Source organism: Leucopleurus acutus (assembly GCF_964270905.1).
Source record: "Leucopleurus acutus genome assembly, chromosome: 11".
NCBI classification, from domain to species: Eukaryota; Metazoa; Chordata; class Mammalia; order Artiodactyla; family Delphinidae; genus Leucopleurus; species Leucopleurus acutus.
The window spans coordinates 11,891,193-11,915,819 of NC_139152.1; the positions used below are offsets into that span (position 1 = coordinate 11,891,193).

General features: G+C 39.2%; 1 protein-coding gene across 1 annotated transcript in view; it reads right to left on the reverse strand.

Moving 5' to 3' along the window:
- PLBD1 (phospholipase B domain containing 1) overlaps positions 1–24,627 on the reverse strand; it is a 68,600-nt gene that overhangs the window by 12,772 nt on the left and 31,201 nt on the right. The window contains exons 4-6 of the mRNA XM_082850495.1: positions 23,369–23,507; positions 21,086–21,226; positions 20,533–20,677 (exon numbers count right to left, since the gene is read on the reverse strand). Coding sequence (XP_082706621.1) covers positions 20,533–20,677; positions 21,086–21,226; positions 23,369–23,507 — 425 coding nt within the window. The remainder of the gene's footprint in view (positions 1–20,532; positions 20,678–21,085; positions 21,227–23,368; positions 23,508–24,627) is intronic.

Here is a 24,627-nt window from a genome sequence, read left to right on the forward strand (position 1 = left end):
CACCAAATAGGAATTCTGGAGCTGAAGAACTCAATAAATGAGATGAAGGATGCATTAGAAAGCACTGGAAATAGAGCAGACCACATGGAAGAGAGAATTAGTGAGCTTAAAGATTGAAATCTAGAAATGATACAGGGAGAAGAGGAGAGTGAATTAAGATCTAAAAAGTAAAGAAATCCTATAGAACCATCTGACTCTTTTAGGAAGGGCATCATTAGGGTAATGGGTATCCCAGGAGGAAAAGGGAGAGTGAAGAGTGCAGAGGGTTTATTTAAAGAAATAATAGCTGAGGACTTCCCAAACCTGGGGAGGGAACTGGATGGACAAGTCCACAAAGCCAAGAGAACTTCTAATTACCTCAATACAAAAAGACCTTCTTCAAGACACGGTATATTAAAACTGTCAAAAGTCAATGACAAAGAAAGAATATTCTAAAGGCAGCCAGGGAAAAAAGGATGGTAACCTACAAAGGAATCCCCATCAGTCTATCAGCAGACTTCTCAGCAGAAACTCTGCGGGCCAGGAGAGAGTGGAAGGACATACTCGAAATACTGAAAGATAAAAACCATCACCCAAGAATACTCTATTTAGCAAAGTTATCCTTCAGATATGAAGGAGAAATAAAGATGTTCCCAGACGAACAAAAGCTGACTGAGCTCATCAACGGTAGATGTGCCTTAAAAGAAACATTGAAAGAAGCTCTTCTGCCTGAAATGAAAAGGGAAAAGTACTGTACACAAAACTTTGAGTAAAATGGTAACTGGACAGACAGAATAAAAAAATTGCAACTTATTCTATATCAGAATAGGTTGTTAAAAACTTAATTACAGCATAAAGATTAAAGGGAAAAAAGCAGTAAAAATAACTCTAGCTACTTTAATTTAGTAACAAACAACACAAAAAGGAATAATTTAAGACAACAAAAATGTAAAAAGGGTAGAGGAAAAGGAAGAAACCCATGTAGGCAAATGAAGATAAGATACTATCAGCAGAAAAAGAACAATTTTATCCATGATAGGTTTCATACAAATCTCATGGTAACCACAAAACATAAATCTAGAGCAGAGAGAGGAAACATAAAAACAAGGGGAAATAGGGAAAAACATCATAGAAAACCACCATACTAAAATGGCAGATAGAAACACAAGGAAAAAGGAACAATGGAGGGAAGCAGCCGCATAGCACAGGGAGATCAGCTCGGTGCTTTGTGACCACCTAGAGGGGTGGGATAGGGAGGGTGGGAGGGAGACGCAAGAGGGAGGAGATATGCGGATATATGTATATGTATAGCTGATTCACTTTGTTATACAGCAGAAACTAACACACCATTGTAAAGCAATTATACTCCAATAAAGATCTTAAAAAAAAAAAAAGGAACAATGGAGATACAGAGCGGCCAGAAAATAAAAGATAAAATGGCAGTTCTAAGTCCTCATCTATCAACGATCACCTTAAATGTGAATGGATTGACTTTACCAATCAAAAGACACAGAATAACTGGATGGATTAGAAAATAAGACCCAACTATATGCTGCCTCCAGGAGACATATCTCAGCTTTAAAGAGAAACATAGGCTCAAAGTGAAGGAATGGAAGTTGATACTCCAAGCAAATGACAGCCAAAAGAAAGTGGGTGTAGCCATTCTCACATGGGAAAAAATAGACTTCAAGGCAAAAATGGTAGCAAGAGACAAAGATGGACATTAAGTAATGGTAGAGCAGACAATTCGTCAAGAAGACATAACAGTTATTAATATATACTGACCTAACATAGGAGCACCAAAATATATAAAGCAATTATTAACATACCTAAAGGGAGACAACAAAATAACAGTAGGTGATTTTAATACCCAACTTACATCAGTGAATAGATCATCTAGACAGAAAGTCAACAAGGAAACAGCAGCCTTCAATGAACCTTAGACCAGACTGATTTGATAGACATATATAAAACATTCTATCCAAATGCAGCCGAATACACATTATTCTCAAGTGCACATGGAACATTCTCAGGGATAGACCATATGTTGGGATACAAAACAAGTCTCAATAAATTTAGCAAGATTAAAATCATATCAAGCATCTTTTCCAATCAAAATGGTGTGAAACTAGAGATCAACTACAAGAAGAAAGCCAGAAATATCACAAATATGTGGCAACTAGGCAACATGCTACTGAACAATTATTGGGTGAACAAAGATATCAAAGGAGAAATTTTTAAAAATCAGACACAAATGAAAATGAAAATATGGCTTACCAAAATCTATGGGATGAAGCAAAAGCAGTATCAAGAGGGAAGATTCTAGTAATACTGTAAATGGCAATATTTCTTTTTTATGGCTGAGTAACATTCCATCATATATGTGTGCGTGCGTGTGTGTGTGTGTGTGTGTGTATATATATATATATATATATATATATATCCCACATCTTCTTTATCCATTTATCTGTTTATGGACACTTAGCTTGCTTCCATATCTTGACAATTGTAAATAATGCTGCTATGAACATTGGAGTGCATGTATATTTTCAAGTTAGTGTTTTTGTTTTTTTTGATATATACCCAGGAATGGAATTGCTGGGTCATATAGTAGTTCTATTTCTAAGTTTTTAAGAAACCTCCATACTGTTTTCCACAGTGGCTGCACCAATTACATTCCCACCAACAATGCACAAGGGTTCCCTTTCTCCACATCCTCACCAACATTTGTCATTTGTGTTCTTTTTGATGATGCCATTCTGACAGGTGTGAGGTAATATTTCATTGTGGTTTTAATTGCATTTCTCTGATGACTGATGATTTTGAGCATCTTTTCATCTGCCTGTTGGCCATCTGTATGTCTTGTTGGCAAAACATCTATTCAAGCCTTCTGCCCATTTTTAATCAAGTTGGGTTTTTTTTTAATGTTGAGTTATATGAGCTGTTTATATATTTTGGATATTAACTCCTTATCAGTCATATCACTTGCAAATATTTTCTCCCATTCAGTAGGTTGTCTTTTTGTTTTGTCAGTGGTTTCCTTTGCTGTGCAAAAGTTTAATTCGGTTCCATTTGTTTATTTTTGCTTTTGTTTCCCTTCCCTGAGGAGACAGATCCAAAAAATATTGCTACAGTTTATGTCAAAGAGTGTCCTGCCTATGTCTTTTTCTAGTATTTTTATGGTTTCCAGTGTTACATTTAGGTCTTTAATCCATTTTGAGTTTATTTTTCTATATGGTGTTAGAGAATGTTCTAATTTCATTCTTTTGCATGTAGCTGTCAAGTTTTTCCAGCACCACTTATTAAAGAGACTGTCTTTTCTCCATTGTATATTCTTGCCTCCTTTGTTGTGGATTAACTGACCATCAGTGTGTGGGTTTATTTCTGGACTCTCTATTCTGTATCACTGATTCATGTATCTGTTTTTTTGTGTGTGCCAATACCATACTGTTTTGATAACTGTAGCTTTGTAGTATAGTCTGAAGTCAGGGCGCATGATTCCTCCAGCTTGTTCTTCTTTCTCAAGATTATTTTGGCTATTCAGGGTCTTGTGTGTTTCCATACAAATTTTTGAATTATTTGTTCTGGTTCTGTGAAAAATACCTTTGGTATTTTGATAGGGATTACACTGAATCTGTAGATTGCCTTGGGTAGTATGGTCATTTCAATATTAATTCTTCCAATCCATGAACATGGTATATCTTTCCATGTGTTTGTGTGGTCTTCAATTTCTTTCATCAGTGTCATAGTTTTCTGAGTTCAGGTCTTTTTATCTCCTTAGATAGGTTTATTCCTAGGTATTTTATTCTTTTTGATGCTATTGTACATGGAACTCTTCCCTTAATTTCTCTTTCTGACAGTTTGTTGTTAGTGTATAGAAATACAACAGATTTCTGTATATGAATTTTGCATCCTGCAACTTTATCAAATTCACTGTTGAGCTCTAGTAGTTTTTTAGCAGCATCTTTATAATTTTCTGTGTATAATATCATGCCATCTGCAAACAGTGACAATTTTACTTCTTCCTTTCCAATTTGGATTCCTTTTATTTATTTTTCTTGTCTGATTGCTATGGCTAGGACTTCCAATATTATGTTGACTAAAAGTGGTAAGAGTGGGCATCCTTGTCTTGTTCCTGATCTTAGAGGACATGCTTTCAGCTTTTCACCATTGAATATGATGTTAGCTGTGGGTTTGTCATATATGGCCCTTATTATGTTGAGGTATGTTCCCTCTATGCCCACTTTCTGGAGGGTTTTTATCATAATGGATGTTGAATTTTGTCAAAAGCTTTTTCTGCATCCACCTAAGACATCACCTAAAAACGATTAGAAATAATAAATGAATACAGTCAAGTTTCAGGGTACTAAATCAGTATACAAAAATCTGTTGTGCAGAAAGAGAAATTAAGAAATCAATTCCATTTATAATTGCATCAAAAAGAATAAAATCCCTAAGAATAAATTCAAGCATGGAGATGAAAGACGTGTACACTGAAAACTATAAGACATTGTTGAAAGAAGTTGAAGATGACACAAATGGAAAGATATTCTGTGCTCATTGACTGAAAGAATTAACATTATTAAAATGTCCATATTACCTAAAGCAATCTATGGATTCAGTACACTCCTTATCAAAATTCCGATGACATTTTTCACAGAAATAGAACAAAAATCCTAAAATTTATATGGAACTACAAAAAGACCCCAGATAGCCAAAACAATCCTGAGAAAAAAGAACAAAACTGGGGGTGTCACACTCCTTGATTTCGCATGATATTGGCAGAAAAACACAGAGATCAATGGAAGAGAATTGAGAGCCCAGAAATAAACTCACATATACATGGACAATCAATTTATGACAAAGGAACAAACAACATATAATGGAGAAAGTATAGTCTGTTTAACAAATGGTGTTGGGAAAAGTGGACAGCCACATGCAAAAGAATGAAACTAGACCACTATCTTACATTATACACAAAAATCAACTCACAATGGATTAAGGACTTGAATGTAAGATCTGAAACCATAAAACTCCTAGAAGAAAACATAGGCAAGATGCTCTTTGATATTGGTTTTAGCAATATCTTTCTGAATATTGTCTCCTCAGGAAAGAGGAACAAAAGCGAAAATAAACACATGGGACCTCATCAAACTAAAATGGTTCTTCACAGCAAAAGAAACCATTAACAAATTGAAAAGACAACCTACCAAATGAGGGAAGATATTTGCAAATCATATATCAAATGACAGGTTAATGTCCAAAATATATAAAGAACTCATACAACTTAACAACAGGAAAACAAACAACCCAATTTAAAAATGGGCAGAGAAGCTAAAAAAGACATTTTTCCAAAGACATACAGATGGCCAACAGGCACATACAAAGAAGTTCAACATCACTCTTATTAGGGAAATGCAAATCAAAATCACAATGAGATATCACCTCATGCCTGTCAGATATCACCTCATGCCTGTCAGAATGGTTCTCTCCTTCCAGAGTGATGGAGAGAACGTGGAGAAAAGGGAACCCTCATACACTGTTGGTGGGAAGGTAAAGTGGTGCAGCCACAGTGGAAAACAATATGGAAGTTCCTCAAAAAATTAAGAATAGAACTAACATATGACCCAGCTATTCCACTTCTGGGTATTTATTGAAAGAATATGAAAACACTAATTGGAAAAAGATATATGTGGCCCTATGCTCACTGCAGCATTCTTTACAAATAGCTAACATATGGGGCTTCCTTGGTGGTGCAGTGGTTGAGAGTCTGCCTGCTGATGCAGGGGGACGCGGGTTCGTGCCCCGGTCCGGGAGGATCCCACATGCTGCGGAGCGGCTGGGCCCATAAGCCATGGCTGCTGGGCCTGCGCGTCCGGAGCCTGTGCTCTGCAACAGGAGAGGCCACAACAGTGAAAGGCCCGCGTACCAGCAAAAAAAAAAAAAAAAAAAAAAAAAAAAGCTAACATATGGAAACAACTTAAGTGCCCATAGACACATGAATGGATAAAGAAGATGTGGTGTGTGTGTGTGTATGATGGAATACTACTAAGCCATAAAAAGATGAAATCTTGCCATTTGTGACAGCATGGATGGACCTAGAATGTATTATGCTAAGTGAAGTCAGTCAGATGGAGAAAGACAAATATCATATGATTTCACTCATATGTGGAATACAAAACTAAATGAACAAACCAAACAAAAACAAACACATAGATACAGTGAACAGAGCAGCAGTTACCAGAGGGGAAGGGTGGCAGGGGGATGGCAAAATGGATAAAGGGGGTCAACTGTAGACCTTTGGGAATGAGCATGTTGCAGTATATAGAGAAGTCGAAACATAATATGTAGGTACACCAAAAACTCATATAACGTTATAAACCATTAAAAATAAAATAAAAAACTTAAAATGTGCTTATTTGCATATCACATGCATTAGCTGCTCCAAACCTCTGAAGACCACACACATTCCTTCCTTCCAAAAGAGTAGATTCAGTGTTGACAAAGGACATAAATGACATACAACTCAGGGTCAGGAGTGTGGATCATGATTGTAAAAATAGCTGTGCTGCATTTCCTCACCCCTCCTTCTATCCATACTCAGCAACGGGACTTTGCAACATCTCCCAGAAAGAGGCATTGTCTGTTTCCCCATCTCTTAAATCTGAGCTGGATCCGGAACTCGCTTCGGCTAACAAAATGCGCCAGTTCTGAGTCTAGGCTTCAGGAGACCTTGCATACTTCTTCTCACCTCTTGTAACCCTGTTACAGCAGCGTAAACCAGCCCAGTCTAATTTAGTCTCTGGGATGGGAGACCACGTGCAGGAGGGCCAGCCTCTAGCTGGCCAGTCCCCCAAAGTGCTACAGAGTTCATCCAAGGTCAGCAGAGCTGCACACCCAACCCCAGCCAACCTCAGACACACGATGTGCCCAGAGGAGACACCAGAAAGAACCATTTAGCTGACGTGTGGACTCAAAAGCAATAATAATCACGTTTCCAGCACAAAATTTGGAGGTTCAGCAGTAGCTAATATAATAGTAATCCAATTATACAACATATTTTGTTTTGAAATGTCTTACTGCCATTTGATTTTTTTAATTTTTTTATTTTATTTTGATTCTTTTCTCTCTTTTTTTAAAAAAATTATTTATTTCTGGCTGCGCTGGGTCCTCACTGCTGCCGCGGGCTTTCTCCAGTTGCAGAGAGCGGGAGCTACTCTTCGTTGCGGTGCGCGGTCTTCTCACTGCGGCGGCTTCTCTTGTTGCGGAGCACGGGCTCTAGGTGCGCGGGCTCAGTAGTTGTGGCACGCAGGCTCCATAGCTGTGGCTCGCAGGCTCTAGAGCACAGGTTCAGTAGTTGTGGCGCATGGGCTTAGTCGCTCCGCGGCATGTGAGATCTTCCCGGACCAGGGCTCGAACCCATGTCTCCTGCATTGGCAGGCAGATTCTTTTTTTTTTTTTTTTTGTGGTACGCGGGCCTCCCACTGCTGTGGCCTCTCCAGTTGCGGAGCACAGGCTCCAGAAGCGCAGGCCCAGCGGCCACGGCCCACGGGCCCAGCCGCTCCGCAGCATGCGGGATCCTCCCGGACCGGGGTGCGAACCCATGCCCCCCGCCTCAGCAGGCGGACTCTCAACCACTGCACCACCAGGGAAGCCCCTGGCAGGCAGATTCTTAACCACTGCGGCACCAGGGAAGCCCTGCCATTTGATGTCAACACAGATGGATGTGACACTTTGGGAACTCTTTTCTTTTTTTTAAAAAAGAAAAAACAAAATAACATCTTGGCGCCATACTCAGCCTTTCTGCTCAGCTTTTTCCCACAGCTGAAGAGGAACTGTATCACTTCTCAGACCTGTGAAAAGCACCCACCTATGCTGGGCTGTCTGATTTCTCTAAGCCAGTCTAACAGTCAATAAATTTTTATTAAACACTTACTGTATCTCAAGCACTGTGCAATGGGTCTCAGCCCAGAGACTGTATCAGAATCCCCTCAGGAGCTTCTTCAAAAGGCATATGCCCAGACTGCCCTCTCTGCCCACCTCTGCTCCCCTCTGAGTCTCCACCAGAACTCCTATGTAAGGTTACTGTCTACAGCTGGAAAGTCTTCCGCTTCCTGCCTAAGAAAAGGCAGCCTGTGCTCTCCTTGTTATCCCAGGACACGAAATCCTCCAGCCGTTTATTCTGTCTACTCTGCAATGGACTCAGTCTTCCTACCTTCCAGAATGGCATTCATTTACTTCTCTTCCTGCCAAGATCCTAACTGGAGCCAATCAATTTCCCCTTCACTTTCCAGTAATTATTCTTCTATCAAGTATGTTTTTTTTTTTTAGCAGATTTCTGCTTAATCCTGCAATAGGAAGGTGATCAATGAAGGATTCATACTATTAGATATTCAAGCACATGAAGCCATACTCGGGAGTTTGAATACCCTGCAGTGGTCCAAATAAAAGAATTAGTATAATTCTAATTCTAAGATAATAATAATAATCTCTTAAAGATTATAGAAAGTAATTATGAAGAGGCAGCTTACATTTAACCAATATTCTGTTATTATCCACATAAAATTGTTTTTCTTCAATAATAAATTATTTATTTTAGGTTATATTATTTGCTTGTTTACTGTTTCCTTTTCCATCTATCCCATAGCATGTAAGTTCCACCAGGGCAGGAACTTTTTCTGTCTTGTTCACTCTAGCGCCAGAAAAGGATTTGACACATAGTAGGTGCTCAATAAATAACTGTTAAATCCAAGGAAGAAAGAGATGGTGGTCACTAACATTCACTGTGTACCTACAACACAGCAGAAACCCTGCTTTAGAAGGATGGATATTATCATTTGATCTTCACAAAAAGAGCACTGAGATGAGCTAATTTAAAAAATATTTAGCTATTTAAAGCTAATAAACAGCATTGTCAGGAATAAATTTAGGACTGAACCTCAACACATGCCTTTTCCACTACAACATACGCCTGACAGATGTGAGGGAAACAGATAGGTAGTCATGGCAAACAGTGACAACACTTATACACAATAGAGCAAATGCATTCAAAGCAACTGGGAAGAGAGTGAATCATGGGGGGTTGCATGTTTGGACAGGGTGGAGTTGGGGAAAATCACCTTATGACCAGTCAGTCAAGAAAAGTGTGGAAAATAAGGTGGGATTTCTGGAAAGATAGAAGGCAGGAAGCTTCCTTAGCTAGGTGGGGAAAGATGTTCAAGACAGCTGCGGCCTGGCAGAAGTCATCAATATCCTGGGATGGTGCCAAAGAGGAATACAAAACAAGAGGAAGGTATTGATACTTAGGAAAGCAGAAATGAAGTGCTACAAAATCTATCTATGGTCCTTTGGAATGGGTGCCCTAGTTCCACTTTTATTTCTTCTCCTCCTTTGGTTCTACTTTTTAAAGGCAGAAGATATGAATCTTGGCATGTGTTAAATCACAGATTGTTTGTGTATATTTCAGCCTTATGATCAAAGGATCTAAGATAAAAGAGGTAACATGAAATTAATAAAAGTAATTATACAATTACATTAAAAATGTTTACAACTACAGAGGCAATTTAATAACACATGAAAGTAATAACATTATGGATTATGAAGGAGACTTGACTACATTTTCTTGGGGCTTTGAGACTATTCTTTTATCTCCCTGTGCACCTACTTTCAAGTATTTGAACTTCAAACAGGAGAAGGCTGAGCAAAGTCATGGCTACACAGACCAGAAAGGCTGCCAGAGTCTGAAAGGATGGGCTTGGACCCAATATGTTAGAATCACCTAGGGTGCTTGTTACAAATGCACCAGCCCCGATCAACTAAATAAGAATTCTTATGGATGGCACTTTAGAATCTGCATTTTTAGCAAGCTCCAGAGGAAATTTTAAGGGGTATGTACATGTGTGTGGGAGGTGATGGGATGCCCAGATGTGATGCAAAGCAGGAACACATGCATGCTTGGTGAAACACAGTACGTGTGTTCCAGAGAGCTCCACTGACAGATAATTAAGCATGAAGCCTCAGCCTCACAGGCATCATCATTATTTACTGTAATCCTCAATTAAAACACTTTGTTCCCACACAAAAGCTCCACCCACCTGGCATCCCAGGAGGTCCTTTGAGTTCATGGCTCTTTTAGTGTTAGCCATTTAACTTAGATACAAACAGAACCATTTCTGAAAACGAACACTGGGTATTTTATAGTCAGATACGTCATGTTTGAACCCCAGTGCCCAACTCCTGAGCTGGGTATTTAACTTCCCTGAACCTGTTTCTTTATTTGAAAAATGCTGATACAATACCCTCCTTGTTAGGTTTTTATGAAAATTAAGTGACATGATACACACCAAATGTGTATTATGCATACACAGAGTGTCAGTTATAACGCCAGGCACATAAATAGAAGCTAAACAAACATTACTTCTTTTCTTTTTATTTCAATAACAAGTTAAGCACAAACGATTTTAAGGTAACTTACTTAAATCTTGGGTGCTGCCCAATTCCCATAAAACTAGCTGGGTCCTATTCATGTCATTCATAGTCAGGGTGGCTGCAAAGGATTGGCTTCAAGGTCCAGTCCCTGTGCTGAACATACAGGTTTGCATCTGAGATGCCTTGATACCAATTCATGAACATCTCGGACTCTTCTTTTCAAATCAAGGGTATGAAAGGGAGGGCAGGATGAAGAGAAAACAATGAGCTTGTGATATGTTGATAGATGATGCTCTCTCAGGCAGCCCCTCCTCCACCTCTCACTGCATTTCCCGTCTGCCTTTCTCCAGTTTCCACCTGTCCACATCAGAAGGGGTTATCTGTAACCTGTCTGCCTGTTTCCTTTCTTTTTTCTTCCCATTATCTTTTCCTCCTTCCTTCCTTTTCTCCTTTCCTCCTTTCTTGCATAAATATTTGTTCAGTGATTACAACGTGCAAGGCTCTCTGCTGGCCCTGAGGATGCAGACATGAATACAGAACGTGGGCTCTGAAGAAACTGTGCACGAGGCACCGAGGAAGCTGAAAGGAGGGGTAGCTGACTCAGCCTGAAAATTAGCGAAGGCTTCGACCAGGAGCTCTTGTGATAGTTTTGTTAATATGGAAAACATTTGGGTAAAACACATTAAAAGGCAATAAAAATGCTCATACCAAGGGTGAGTATTCCAATGGCAGCACAAAGAAATTTGATGATTTCTCCCACAAGTAAAAAGGATAAACACTGTATAAAATTATGTAAAATAACTAGTTGAGGGTACTAGAAAATGACCAAAGGCAGGGAAAAACTGAGCACTGATCCTATTAGTTAAGAATATGAGTATGGGGACTTCCTTGGTTGTCCAGTGGCTGAGACTCCACGCCTCCACTGCAGGGGCCACAGGTTCAATCCTGGTGGGGGAACTAAGATCCCGCATGCTGCACAGTGCGGCAAAACAAACAAACAAAAATTTTTTAAAAAAAGAATATGAGTATGTGGCTTCATTGCTTGAGTGCATTCCTTAATCCCCCACTGCCAGCTCTGGTGGTGGGAAACTGCAGCTATAGTGACTTGAGATGGTATTCAAAGTTCAGTGCTGTAGATATCTGAGAAATTAAGGGGGAATTTTTTTTTTTTTTTTTTTTTGGCTGCATCACACAGCATACGGGATCTTAGTTCCCGGACCAGGGATCGAACCCATGCCCCCTGCAGTGGAAGCAGGGAGTCTTAAGCACTGGACCACCAGGAAAGTCCCAAAGGGGGAAATTTTGAAAGCAAGAGAGAAGTATAGAAGAGCAGAGATCCAAAATCTGAACATAAGTTCTGCCTAGTTTCCTGGCTGACCACTAACTATGCAAGGATGTGAGAGATGCCAAAGAGCTTGGGATAAAACCAGAAAGAATTGAGAGATTTACCCTTGTAAGACCGAATTCTTACTGGTGAGATATACAAATCTGCTGCAACTTTGACAGAGGGTACTCTGCTCCGAGCTCATATACAGCTCAGACTGCTCCAGCTATCAAAGGGCAAAATCCAGAGCTGGAAGAACAAGTGGAAATTTAGAGAAAACCTTAGAAACAAGAAAACCACAGAGAGAGTTAGCTCTAAAATCTAAGCTAGTCCCTGCCAAAACCTTTGGCTCTCTATTAAACTACACTGATTAAACACAAAGTAAGTAGAGAAAAAGAAAATCATAAAGATAAGAATGAAAATCAATGAGGAAGAAAAACAGACAATATGAAACAAATCAATGAAAAGAAAATCTGGTTATTGGAAAATATCAATAAAATTTATACACCTCTAGCTAGACAGATAAAGAAAAAAAGACATAATATCATGAATGATTAAAGGTACTTAGCTACAGATCCTACCAACATTAAAAAGTAAATAAAATATTATAAATAACTTTATATCAATAAACATGATAAATTAGAGTCAATGGGCAAATTCCTTGAAAGACACAAATTTTCAAAACTGACTCAAGAAGAATTAGAAAACCTGAATAGACCTATATTAATGAAAGAAATTGAACTCATAGTTAAAAACTTTCCAACAGATAAAATTCCATGTCTAGATGGCTTAGTCAATGAATTCTTTAAAACATTTAAAGAAAAAAATAATTGCAGTCCTACACAAACTCTTTCAGAAAACATAGAAGGAAAAAATAATTCTAAACTCAGTTTATAAGAACAAGCTTATCCCAATACCAAAACAATTAAAAGAAAAGGAAGCCACAGTCCAATATGTTTCATGAATACTAGATGAAAAAATCCTTAACAAAATATTAGTATGTTGAATAAAAAATGAATAAAAAAGAATAATATATTATGATTAAGTGGGGTTAATCCCAGGAATGCCAAGTTGATTTAATATCTGAAAATTAATCAGTGGAACTCACCATATTAATACAGGATGAATATCATATGATCATAGATAGAAGCTGAGAACTGCACAAAATGCAGCACTCATTCATGATAAAAACATTAAGCAAAGTAGGAAGAGATGGGATCTTCTTTAACCTTATAAAGGGTATCCAGAAAAACTACAATTAACATCATAGTTAATGGTGACTGACTGAATACTTTTCCCTTCAGGGGAACAGGCAGGAACAGGGATCAGGAACAAGGCAAAGATTTCCATGCCACTTCTAGTCTACGGTGTCCTGGAGGTCTTATTCAGTACATTCATGAAAGAAAACAAAGACATACAAGGTAAGAGAGAAGTAATACTGTCTTTATGCAAAGATGGCCTGATTATGTATCTAGAAAAATCCCAAGAAATCTACAAAAAAGCTATTAGATTGATACATTAACTTAGAAAGTTCTCAAGAGAACAAGTAAATATACAAAAAAATAATATTTCTATATTGTGGTGGTGTTTAACTTTCCACAAATTCCTTGACAATTTTCCCTTTAAAAGATAGATTCTAATTTCCTTTTCTTGAATGTGGGCTGATCAAAATAACTTCCTTCTAATAAATAGAATGTGGTGGAAGTGAGAGTATATGACTTCTGAGACTAGGTCATAATAGGTATTGCTGTCTCTGCCGTGTTCTTTCAGATCACTTGGTCTGGGGGAAACCAGGAATCCTGTCCTGAGGATACTTAAGCAGTCCTGTGAAGAGGCCCATGGAGGGGAATCAATTTCCCAGCACCATCTTCTTGACCATGGAAGTGAGTCACCTTGGAAGTACATCCTTTAGCTTTAGTTAAGTTACCAGAGATTTCAGCCCCTCAGTCTCTGAGTCTTCAGCTAAAACTCCAGATATAGTGAGGTAGAGACAAGCTCTCCTCACTGGGCCCTATCTAAGTTCCTTATCCATAGAGACTATGAGATACTAAATGGTTATTGTCATTTCAAGTCACTAATTTTGGGGGTGATTTGTTATGTAGCAATAGATAACTAATGCATATATACAAGCAATGAACAATTGGAAAAAGGACTAAAAAATTGATTCTGATTACAGTAGCATCAAAAATCATTTAGGATTCAAATTAATTTAAGGTATGTAAGACCCATATACTAAAAACTACAAAACATCGCTCAAATTAAAGAAGATCTAAATAAATAGAGAAACAATATTTGTGGGTTGGAAGACTCAGTATTACTGACAGGTTGATTATCTCTGATTGACTTAAACCTTCAATGCAATGGAAATCAGTAGATCTTTTTCTTGACATGAACAAATTCTATTTATTTTTATTTTTTAATACAATTTCTAAAGGTCACATTCCACTTACAGTTATTACAAAATATTGTCTATATTCCCCATGTTGTACAATACATCCTTGTAGCCTATCTTACACCCAATAGTCTGTACCTCCCACTCCCCCTACCCTATAAACCCCTCCCCCACCTCTCCACTGGTAACCACTAGTTTGTTCTCTATATCTGTGAGTCTGCTTCTTTTTTGTTAAATTCAGTAGTTTGTTGTATTTTTTAGATTCCACATAAGTGATATCACATAGTATTTGTCCTTCTCTGTCTGACATAAGTGAAATAATTAACTTAGTGTAACGCCCTCCAAGCCCATCCATGTTGCTGCAAATGGCAAGATTTCATTCTTTATTATGGCTGAGTAATATTCCATTGTGTATATGTACCACATCTTCTTTATCCGTTCATCTGTTGATGGATACTTAGGGTGCTTCCATGTCTTGGCTATTGTAAATAATGCTGCTATGAACACTGGGGTGCATGTATCTTTTCAAGTTAGTGTTATTGTTCTTTTCAGATATATACCCAGGAGTGGAATTCCTGGGTCATATGGTAGTTGTATTTTTAGTTTTCTGAGAAAATTCCATAATGTTTTCCACAGTGGCTGCAGCAATTTACATTCCCACCAACAGTGTACGAGGGTTCCCTTTCTCAACATCCTTGCCAACATTTGTTATTTGTGTTCTTTTTGATGGTAAGTAGATCTCTGCACTGCAGTGTTCATGCAGTGGTAATGCCCACCTTTTCAATGCCGTCATTCCCTATGGGATTCTTGACTGCATAGCCAAATCAAGAGTTGTCTGTATACGGTATCCTGGCGGAGGACTAGCCAGGGCTTTTATCTTTCTTTGCCCTATCACCTCTTAGGTAAAACAGACGATGGCTATTCAAAACCTTCTTTTCTTGCTTCAATAATACAGGGCCACCTTTCTTAAGAGTATTCAGAGCTTCAGGCAAGTAATTTTTGCAGGGCCCCTGCCTAATAAACAATCTGATTAAGAAATATATGACGAAATTCAAGGGCCCATGTGAAGTGTAGTGATTTATTAATGAAGATTTAGAATAATGGGTAGAGAAACATACTAATGTATTTGTCTATCATCCAATCAGTGTATGTGAAGATGCTTTCTAATGTCCAGGTACCACCTCTTTGTATTCTTTATAGTCCGATACATTATTTCTGGAAAATTTTATATCTCCCTTCATGAGAACAAAGCAGCAATACTATTATTACTCTCAAAGCCATGACTCTTTGTGACCTGTTTGCACTGAAACAACATAGATTTCTTTGCCTCTGCAGTTCCTTAACACCATTTACTTAATGACTCTGCAACGTTTATAATGTCGCCTGTGAATACTGAATTCTAATGACTGTCTCAGAAATCATTACTGTGCTTTGTTAATCATGACCACAATGGCAAGTCTTACCCACAGTATTAAGAAAAATGTGAATGATAATTCTTTTCCTGGTCATTAATTACATTCAGAATTTTATAGAGTAAACATACATCAACGTATTTCCAACTTTTGTCTGTCTTCTCTCAGACTTCTTATGCTATAATCAGTGCTCTCCTAGAATGTGATCTCTATCCATGCTGCCTATACCCCTACCTTTGATATACTCCCACCTGTGGGTAGGAGAGGTGAGAAGGCTGAGGCAAGAGGCAGAAGAGCAGTCTCAGCTGCTCCACAGACTATCCATCCAACTTGTAACCGACTCGTGAAAGCAGGAAGTCACCTCATCAGCTGGAGGCATGAGATCTGTTACAAAGGCCTGGTTGTGTTAGAAAGCAAGGTACGCGGGCCTCCACTGTTGTGGCCTCTCCCGTTGCGGAGCACAGGCTCCGGACGCGCAAGCTCAGCGGCCATGGCTCACGGGCCCAGCCGCTCTGCGGCATGTGGGATCTTCCCGGACCGGGGCACGAACCCGTGTTCCCTGCATCGGCAGGCGGACTTTCAACCACTGCACCATCAGGGAAGCCCGAAAGCAAGGTTTTTAAAGCCCTTTTAGGGGCCAGGGCCAGCCCTCCCCACAGCACTGCTGAACACGTGGTGCAGAGCCTGCAGGGGGTGCCGTGACTGCCACAGGGGTCAGTGGGGGAGCATACAGAGTAAAGCTCACTTGTCACCTCCCATGCTGCCGTTGGGTAGAAAGGAAGCAGCATTGCACTGAGAACACAGGTGAAAGTAGACGCTTAGGCCCAAGGGTAAGCGTGACCTTTGGCAGCCTAGGGCCTAGTGACAGTTGCAAAAACTGGGGCTCCAGACAAGTGAATAAGCTTTTTACCTGGGAAGTGTTGCCGAGCTGTAGTGAGGCCAAGGGGATGTACAAGGATGGTGTCTCCCAGCTTATGTCTCCTTAGCCTCTAGATGCGTGGGAAACCTGAAGTCTGTCTGAAGCTGAAGCATCAGGCTAAGTAAATAGGTCTTTTTCACAGGGATACTTGGGTTTTATTTCAGCTTGCTGTCTGTGCAGTGCCCTGGGCGTGGTAGCCTGCCAAGAGCTGTCTTTCTGATCGTTACCGTCCTGTGGAGCTCAGGAATGCCAGGGCCCCTGGCGAGCAAGGCCGGGGGATCAAGAGGTGTCCCCTGTGTGGACTGAATGTGCTCACTGGCTTTAGCAGGGCAGCTGGAGGGTGGAGGGGATGGGGCCCGCTCACTGGCTTCAGGAAGGCAGTTCTTCAGCCCCCCCCAGGGGGCAGGGGAGTGTTGCAACCACTGCACGTGCAGACTTCAGCAAGGAAGTAGGACACTGCAACGACCACTCACCCCTGCCTGCTTCGCTAGGCAGTGGGAGGGTGTTGCATCCAGGCTCACCCACCTGTGCTAGCATGCTAGGTGGAGAATGCGCCAATGGCTTCCGCCAGCGCCTCTGCCTGCAGACCGTTTCGGTTGTCCCCGGCCCCTCCAGCCTTTAGATGGGCAAATGAATCTTCCTCACATTTGGCACTTTCCAAACTGTTGTTATTTTGCTGGGTCTTGGGGTGTGTAAGACCACATGCAAATCCTTTACTGGGGGAATCCCAGTTTCCTATAGCACTTTGGTACCCTTGGACATCAGCCCCGTTGGGTTTCTAAGCCAGACGTTTTGGGAGCTCATCATTCTGGTGCGGATCGCAGGGGCTGGGGTGCCTGGTGGGCGTCACCAATCCCTTGCTCCTCCTGGAGAAGCACCTGTCTCATGAGATCCCTCCTTATCGCGTGTTGCTGCACACAACAAAGTGGGGTCTTTTGCAAGACCATGTCTCTACCTCTCCTACCTGTCTCAGTGTGGTCCTTTCATTCTCTGTTGTGGGAATCAGCTCATTTCATTTTCAGATCTTTTTCAGAGGGAAATGATCCAAATGTAGCTGTAGATTTAGTGTGCCTGTGAGAGCAGGTGAGTTCAGAATCTTCCTACTCTGCCACCTTGGACCCCACCTTAAATCCTTTCTAGATTAAGATGGAGGTTATTATATTATTTCCTTGAATAACTACCTGTATTTTTACGGAGTCAGCTGGGACTCTCGTGAACACAGAGCATGAGACTGGCTTAGATAAGCCTGGGTGAGCTGGGGTCTGCAGATCCTTTTGCAATATCGATGAATGTATTGTGAAGGATTACTATTGTTCCTCCTATTCTATGCTAGAGTAGTTTTGGGAGTGCCCTTCCAACAATTCTTATTAGGCAATTATCCCTCAAGGATTCTGGCAAGGACAACAGGAACACTATTACAATATCAATCTTCCATCCGTATATTGACTGACCATCTGCAAAACTTTATGTGGTTTGAGTTGCCTGGACTGTTGCCTCAGGCTTCTACATGTTCTGTGGGAAGCCTCTCTTGTCCTCCTCTCGTGGGCCAGACATTTTGTAATTCTAAAATGCAAATCTATTAATGTCACTTTCACTTGTCATTTTAATGGTCTTGCACTGCTCTTCATTCCCTCTCCCTGGCCTTCTCCGCACTTCCTCTTGCCCATAGGCCTTTACATGTGCTGCTTGTTCCACAGGGAACATTCTATCACCCCATTATCCCCATTATCCCAGGGAATTTATACTGGCCTTTGTGTCTCAACATAAATTTTACTTTCTCTTAAAAGCTATCTATTCATACCCAAACTAGGCTTCTCTATTATTACACAAATCACACTTTAGTCATTGCTTTTTTATTTGTGTCTATTTTTCACCAGAATGTAAAGTTTGTTAGAATAGGGGCTGCATTTGTCCTGTTTTTCATCACAAATACTCTGCTTAGGACATTTTAATAGAAAATTGTAGCTGAATAAATTATATCATGACTTGATCTATCGGTTCTGACTCAATAACGCTTAATATCCTTGTCCGTATCAGGAAGAGCCTCCAGGTCCTGCCCCTTTGAATACAAAACTGACACCACGCTCCTAACCCACTCTATCTATCACAGTACTCCTGCACCAAAGAAAAACAACAAGTCACCTAGCTTATTTCTGGGGACAACAGCACATACACATGGCATAAAGTTCATGGTAAAGCTTAGTTTTATATCTATGCAATGAATTCCGTGTGGCTGATCCCATAACTAAACAATTCTTTGTAATATAAATAAAATTCTACATGTTTGCTGTTGAGAACAAAGCAGTCCAGTTAGAGAAATTATGAATGACATTGCTCCACTGGCTCCTGCAAAAACATCTTGGAGTAAAAAAAAAAAAAAGTCTTCTGTTTTCTCTCAGTTTAATTGCTCTAAAGAGCTCTATTATCTATATGTCTACTTCTAAATCTATCTATTCTGGAAGATATATATGCAAATATGAGCAAGGTCAAAAGTTTCACAGGAAATCCCTCCACGTCCTTCTCCACCACTACCTTTGGGATTCAAGACTATTAAGACTATGGAAGAACACCATTCTGCAGAGATTTCAAAGCAAAAGTTTCAGGTAACAGCTGGACTTTGCATTCTATCACAAACAAGAGGAAGAGTACGAATATTTGACTGTCTCAGTATCTTGCCGTCGTTACATTTCAGTGCAAAGGAACACAGAAGAATCAAAGCACAGTCTAACTTGGAGAAAGGAGTTCTCAGTCCCCCTCAGTACTAAAACAATTAAGCAAACTACGACAAAGATGAAATCAAAGTGGTCTCAAAGGAAGGATCAGGTCACAAGGACAGAAAGACATCACTTTATTCCCCTGGTCAGAATTCCCAATAGGGTGATGTTAATATTATCAAGAACAACAGTGCCAGAAGGGACAATAATACTCTGACACAAATACTCTTATAAAGCTAGATATGACAAGTGGTTGGTATAACCGCCCTGTAAGTTGCATATATGTAATTAAAGGTCAAAAGTGTCCACATCACATCTGCATCGGACACTTAGATGTTTGGTAAGAATTTCCCCCTTGCCTTTGCTCATAATGTTTCCTGAAGAGGTTGCAAACCTGCAGTTGAGGGCAATTCTAGCTAGCAGACACACGTTTTGGGGTTTTGTTTTTCAAGTCCATATTTCTCTCTTGAGAAGCTAGAGGATATGGAAATACTGATCTCCACATGGCTGGGTGACAATAGTCAGTGGGAACTGACTGGCTCCCTGTCAGTGGACCATGTATTTGCTACAATTGTTTCCATTTCTATTTTCTTATACCAGCCCCTTTATTCATTTGCATCATCTCCTGTCTCCTTTAGGTATAGGAGTTTGCAATCCCAACTCTACAAAGATCATCCTTCCCATCCATCTCTACCTGCTCAAATTCTAGTCATCGCTCATGGTTCATCTCAAATGTCCACCTTTTTCCTTTTCCCAACAATCAGATGTGAGTTGTCCCTATTTTGAATACTCACAACATTTCTTACTTCTTTTGTAGCCTATGCAGTATCCAGTAATAATATTGTTCTTATCTGTATAGTACTTATCTTGTCTGTGTAAGATCTATAAGCTTGTACATTCATTCACCCATCCATTCAGCAAAAATTTATTAAGTACTAGGTGCCACATACTAGGTAAACTGCTGTGGATATTGCAAAGAATAAGAGAAATGCATAAATCACCTACACTCCAATTAAAAAAAAGAAATCATAAAGAAAGAGAAATGGAGACAGGCTCTCAAGGAGATGCTGAGATCAGGATCTACCTCGTTCATCTCTGATTCTACTGCAGAGCCTAGGCAAGTGCCCTGTGCTTAAATACTCAATTGGCATTTGTTGAAGTGAAGTTCGTCAACCCTATTAACATAGTTTATGACATTCTATTAAATACAAGTATTAGAGCTATATTTCATAGCACTCTAAAAACCAATTTTGATTAATGTATGCTAATCACTAAACATTTCTTCTTCCATTCCAGTTAAATCACTAAGGTTTTATCCTGAAATAGTACTCAGAGTACTCAGATGTCTCTCTAAATTTATTTACCTGGGTAACTGCTGAAAGAGAGGCGACTACTCCTGGTGTCTTTATCAATGATGTTGAAGTCCCAGTGTTTATATATCCTGAGCATGGCAGCATACGTGTACCAGCTTGAGTGAGCAAAAAAGATGTTCTCAAATCCAGGAAGAACCTATAGCCAGAATCATAGTGAAGTATACAGATAACTGACTACAAATGTAGGAAGTGTAGAGGGATTATGTCTATTAAGGCGTTTACTGCTGTTTTTGTTACTGGAAAATTAACCTTTAATGTGCACAAAACAGAGTCTGTCCTAGCTTCCAAAATGGAAGATTCTGGATGGTGGGAGTGGCAGGTACATAGAGCATGGGAAAAATGATGGAAGAAACGGGTAACATCACGTACATCCAATTCCCTCCATCAGTTCCTTCTAGTTCTTAACTTCTATGACAGAGGAACCCAAGAGCTGATATATAACTATAGCTGGGAGTGATGAGATGTTACCATACTTGGGTGACATATAGAAAAAGTCCATATGGACCAGAAGAAGGACGAAGAGAAAGGCTGTCACATGTCTCACCTTAATAAGAGCAGAGCAATGTCCCATGTCCCATCTCTTAAAAACCTCCAGGCCGGAGTTTTTTGTGGGAGAAAGTGAGGGAATCAGGTCCAGCAGATCTCCAACAGCATTCAGGAACTGAATCTGGAACAGGGTCATGGGCTGGGAAAAGAGAGAGACTGCACTTAACATTGATTTCAGACACTCAGATGTCATTTTCTATTGTGAGGGCTCCTGTTGCTAGGTATCCATTACATTATTCCTTTGCGAAGGTTCCCTAATGTAACAGATACACTAGATTTTATTGTAGTTTATAAAATGATTTTTATTACTTTATAGTTTGTGAGACATTTTAGCCTGTTAGCCACAGATCTGGGGAGTGGGTCCTATGAGAGTAAAATGAACAGAGCCCTCTGCTTGCATTCCTCTACAGCAGGTTTTTTCAGTCTTGGCACTAGTGATATTTGGGGCCAAATAAGTCTTTCTTGTTGGGCAGGGGGGCTGGGCATTGTAGGAAGTTTAGCAGCATCCCTGGCCTCTACCCACTAGATATCAGTAGCACCCTCCCAATTTTGACAACCCAAAATGTCTAGGCATTGCAAAATGTCCTCTGGTGAGAAGTCATCCTTAGCTGAGAAGCACTGCTTTACAGCGAAAATATTCAACTAAGGTGCTTTTGATTTTGATCGTATGTTTAAAACAGGACTAACAGACTTGACAGCATTAAACCTGAAGCAATTATCAGGCTTGAACATGAACTCTGTGTTAACTAGAGAGCACTGCTCCAGCAAGATTCAAACCACCAGAGTCGCCCAGGGCTAGGCATCTACAAACAAATTGGTTTTCGGGCAGAGGTGGTGAGAAGACAAATACACATGACAATTTTAACAAAAGCAAAAGCAAGAAAAAAAAACCCACCTGATTATTTATTTATATAAACATTCTCTTTGTTTTGTTTTTGAATAAGTAATCCATTCATTATTCAATATTTTTTTAACTATAAGATCTATAGTGGAAATTCTCTTCATTCCTATCCTCTGTTCACTCAAGACCCACCCTGTCTCCAGCTTACTACCACTTTTATTGGTTTCTTGCGTATCTCTAGACTTCTAAAAATGTCTTACAAATACATTTTTTAACATAAACGATAGTGTGTTATATGTACTTCTCTTCACCTTGATTTTTTTCTCTTAATATCTTTTCATATCTTGGGGACCTTTCCATATTTGATATAAAAATCTTCCTCATTCTTTTAAATAGTATTCCAATGAATGGATGCATTATAATATTTTTAACCAGTATGTTATTGGTAGACTTTCAGGTGGTTTCTAGTCTTTTGCTAATATAAATAATGTAACAATAGTCAGACTTGGACACATCATTTTTGTATGTGTGTGAGTCTGTGTGTGGGACAGAGCTCTAGAAATGATTTTGATTTTAATAGATATTTCCAAATTGTCTTCATAGGGCTTATTTCAATTATACTATTACAGCCTAACAACATATTAAACAATTAGTTTATTTCCAGTTTGACAGGTGAAAAACAGTATCTCATTGTAGTTTATACTGGCATTTCTTCTACTATGAGCACTGCTGAGCATATGTTTAAAAATCTTTGGATTTATTTTTTGTGAACTGTGAATGTGCTTTATCTGTTTTTCTACCAGGTTATTCTTGTTTACCTACTTTTAAGAGTTCTTTAAGTATCAGAGAGATTAGTTCATTGTCTCCGAGATGAATTGCAATATATCTTTCAGTTTGTAATTTGCTTTTAAATATTTTGCCTTTATTTTAAAAATTAAGAATGATACCATACATATGAAAGAATAAAGATGTATATGCACAGTTTAAGGAAAAATAATAAACTCCTATTACCCACCTCACAGTTTTTAAAAAATAGAATATTATACATAATAATATATAATAATATATAATCATAGAATATTATTGTACATTTTATAAAACTTAGACATTTTTCTTAACAAACATATTGTCTAAAACACTTGCTTTATTAGGTTAATTAAATAGCCAGTACATTCATATGGGGCTCTTGAACCTACCCCAGAGAATAGCATGAATGAGACTGAAAGAACACAGAAACAAGCTGGTTTATTTGTGAGTTAACCTGACACTGAGTCAGGTGCTAGCAATGAGATAGATAAGACAGTTCTTCTGTGCAAGAAATTTATTCTCTAGTCCTAATTTGATCTTCTCCTTAATTGGAATGTATCAATAACTTTAAAGATAATTCTCAATATTCTTGCCATACCATATAAATCCTGAGTAGCTTTTAAAACATCTTACCTTTGTTCCTTCTACTGTAGCCCTCTTCGTTGCCCCTACATATAGCCCATCCATTTGTGCCATAACATAGCCTGTGTGTCTCCAAAACGGGTCATCCTTGTAATTTTTGATGTTATCCCGGGCCCACTGATCTTGCTTCCTGGAAGACAAATTAGATTTGTACTAGAGGTCTCCATGGTTGTTCATCCAAAGCCAAATTAAACCCAGGTATTTAGAGATTATATATTCAGATACTTATGTTAGCTAGTATAATTTCAATTCTGGATCTTATAACATTCCAATCACTTTGAAAGGATATCAGAGCAAATCCTAAGTGATTTTTAATTTCTCCCAAGGACTATGACTCTTCCATTATAACTTCCCCCATGCTCTATCTAGAACTATCTAGAAACACAGGGGTAATATTTACTTATCTGTGATACTGAGACCTAAGAAAGTTGAGGATAGACTGGTTCAAATATATCTTATATAAAATCATGTTTCACTAAATCGGTAAGGACAAGTTGATTAACTTTACTTTGTAGATAGAAGTGATAAACAACAGGAAAAAAAACAAAAGCTCTTAAGGACAGGGTGGTTGGTATTTGTCTGTATTTCTCTCAGATCACTTTCATAGTTTATGGTTTGCCCTATACCAGTTGTCGCTAATAACAGCCTCAATGCCTCTGTCCTAGGAAAAAGTCTTTTTTTTTTTAATAGTCCTTTCATTCTCTCTTCTCTTTTTGTTGTCTGCACTTTATGCAGGATGAGTTGATATAAATTTGTATACTAAAAGCTATTTCTGATGTGTTCAGGCTATCTCTAGATCAATTTAAAAATACAGTGTCACTGCTTCATGGGATCTAGCCCAGATGCTCTGTAGGACCTTAGCATCTGATGAAGGGGTTGCTTAGTATATAATTTGGAGGGCCAAACCAAGAGCTCCTTTATCCCCAAATTAGTCTCATAGTCTGTCATCCCACAAATATAAGACAGATTTTCTGAATATTGAGAATTATTAGTCTTCAGAAAACTGTACTAAAATGGAAATATTCTCAGAGGATGTTAAGAATTATAACTTTAGATATGAGCTAACTTCCCAGCTAAGAAGAGTCTCCAGGTCCATGAAATGGAAGCACCTTTCAGAGGGAGAAGGAATGATTTCTGCAAGGAGAGGAGCCCCCAGGTGGAAGGGATCCGGGGATTTGACTTTGCCTGTCTTGCACTGGTGAGATCTTCCTCTAGCTGTGTCAGCAATTGATAATGGGATATTCAACCTG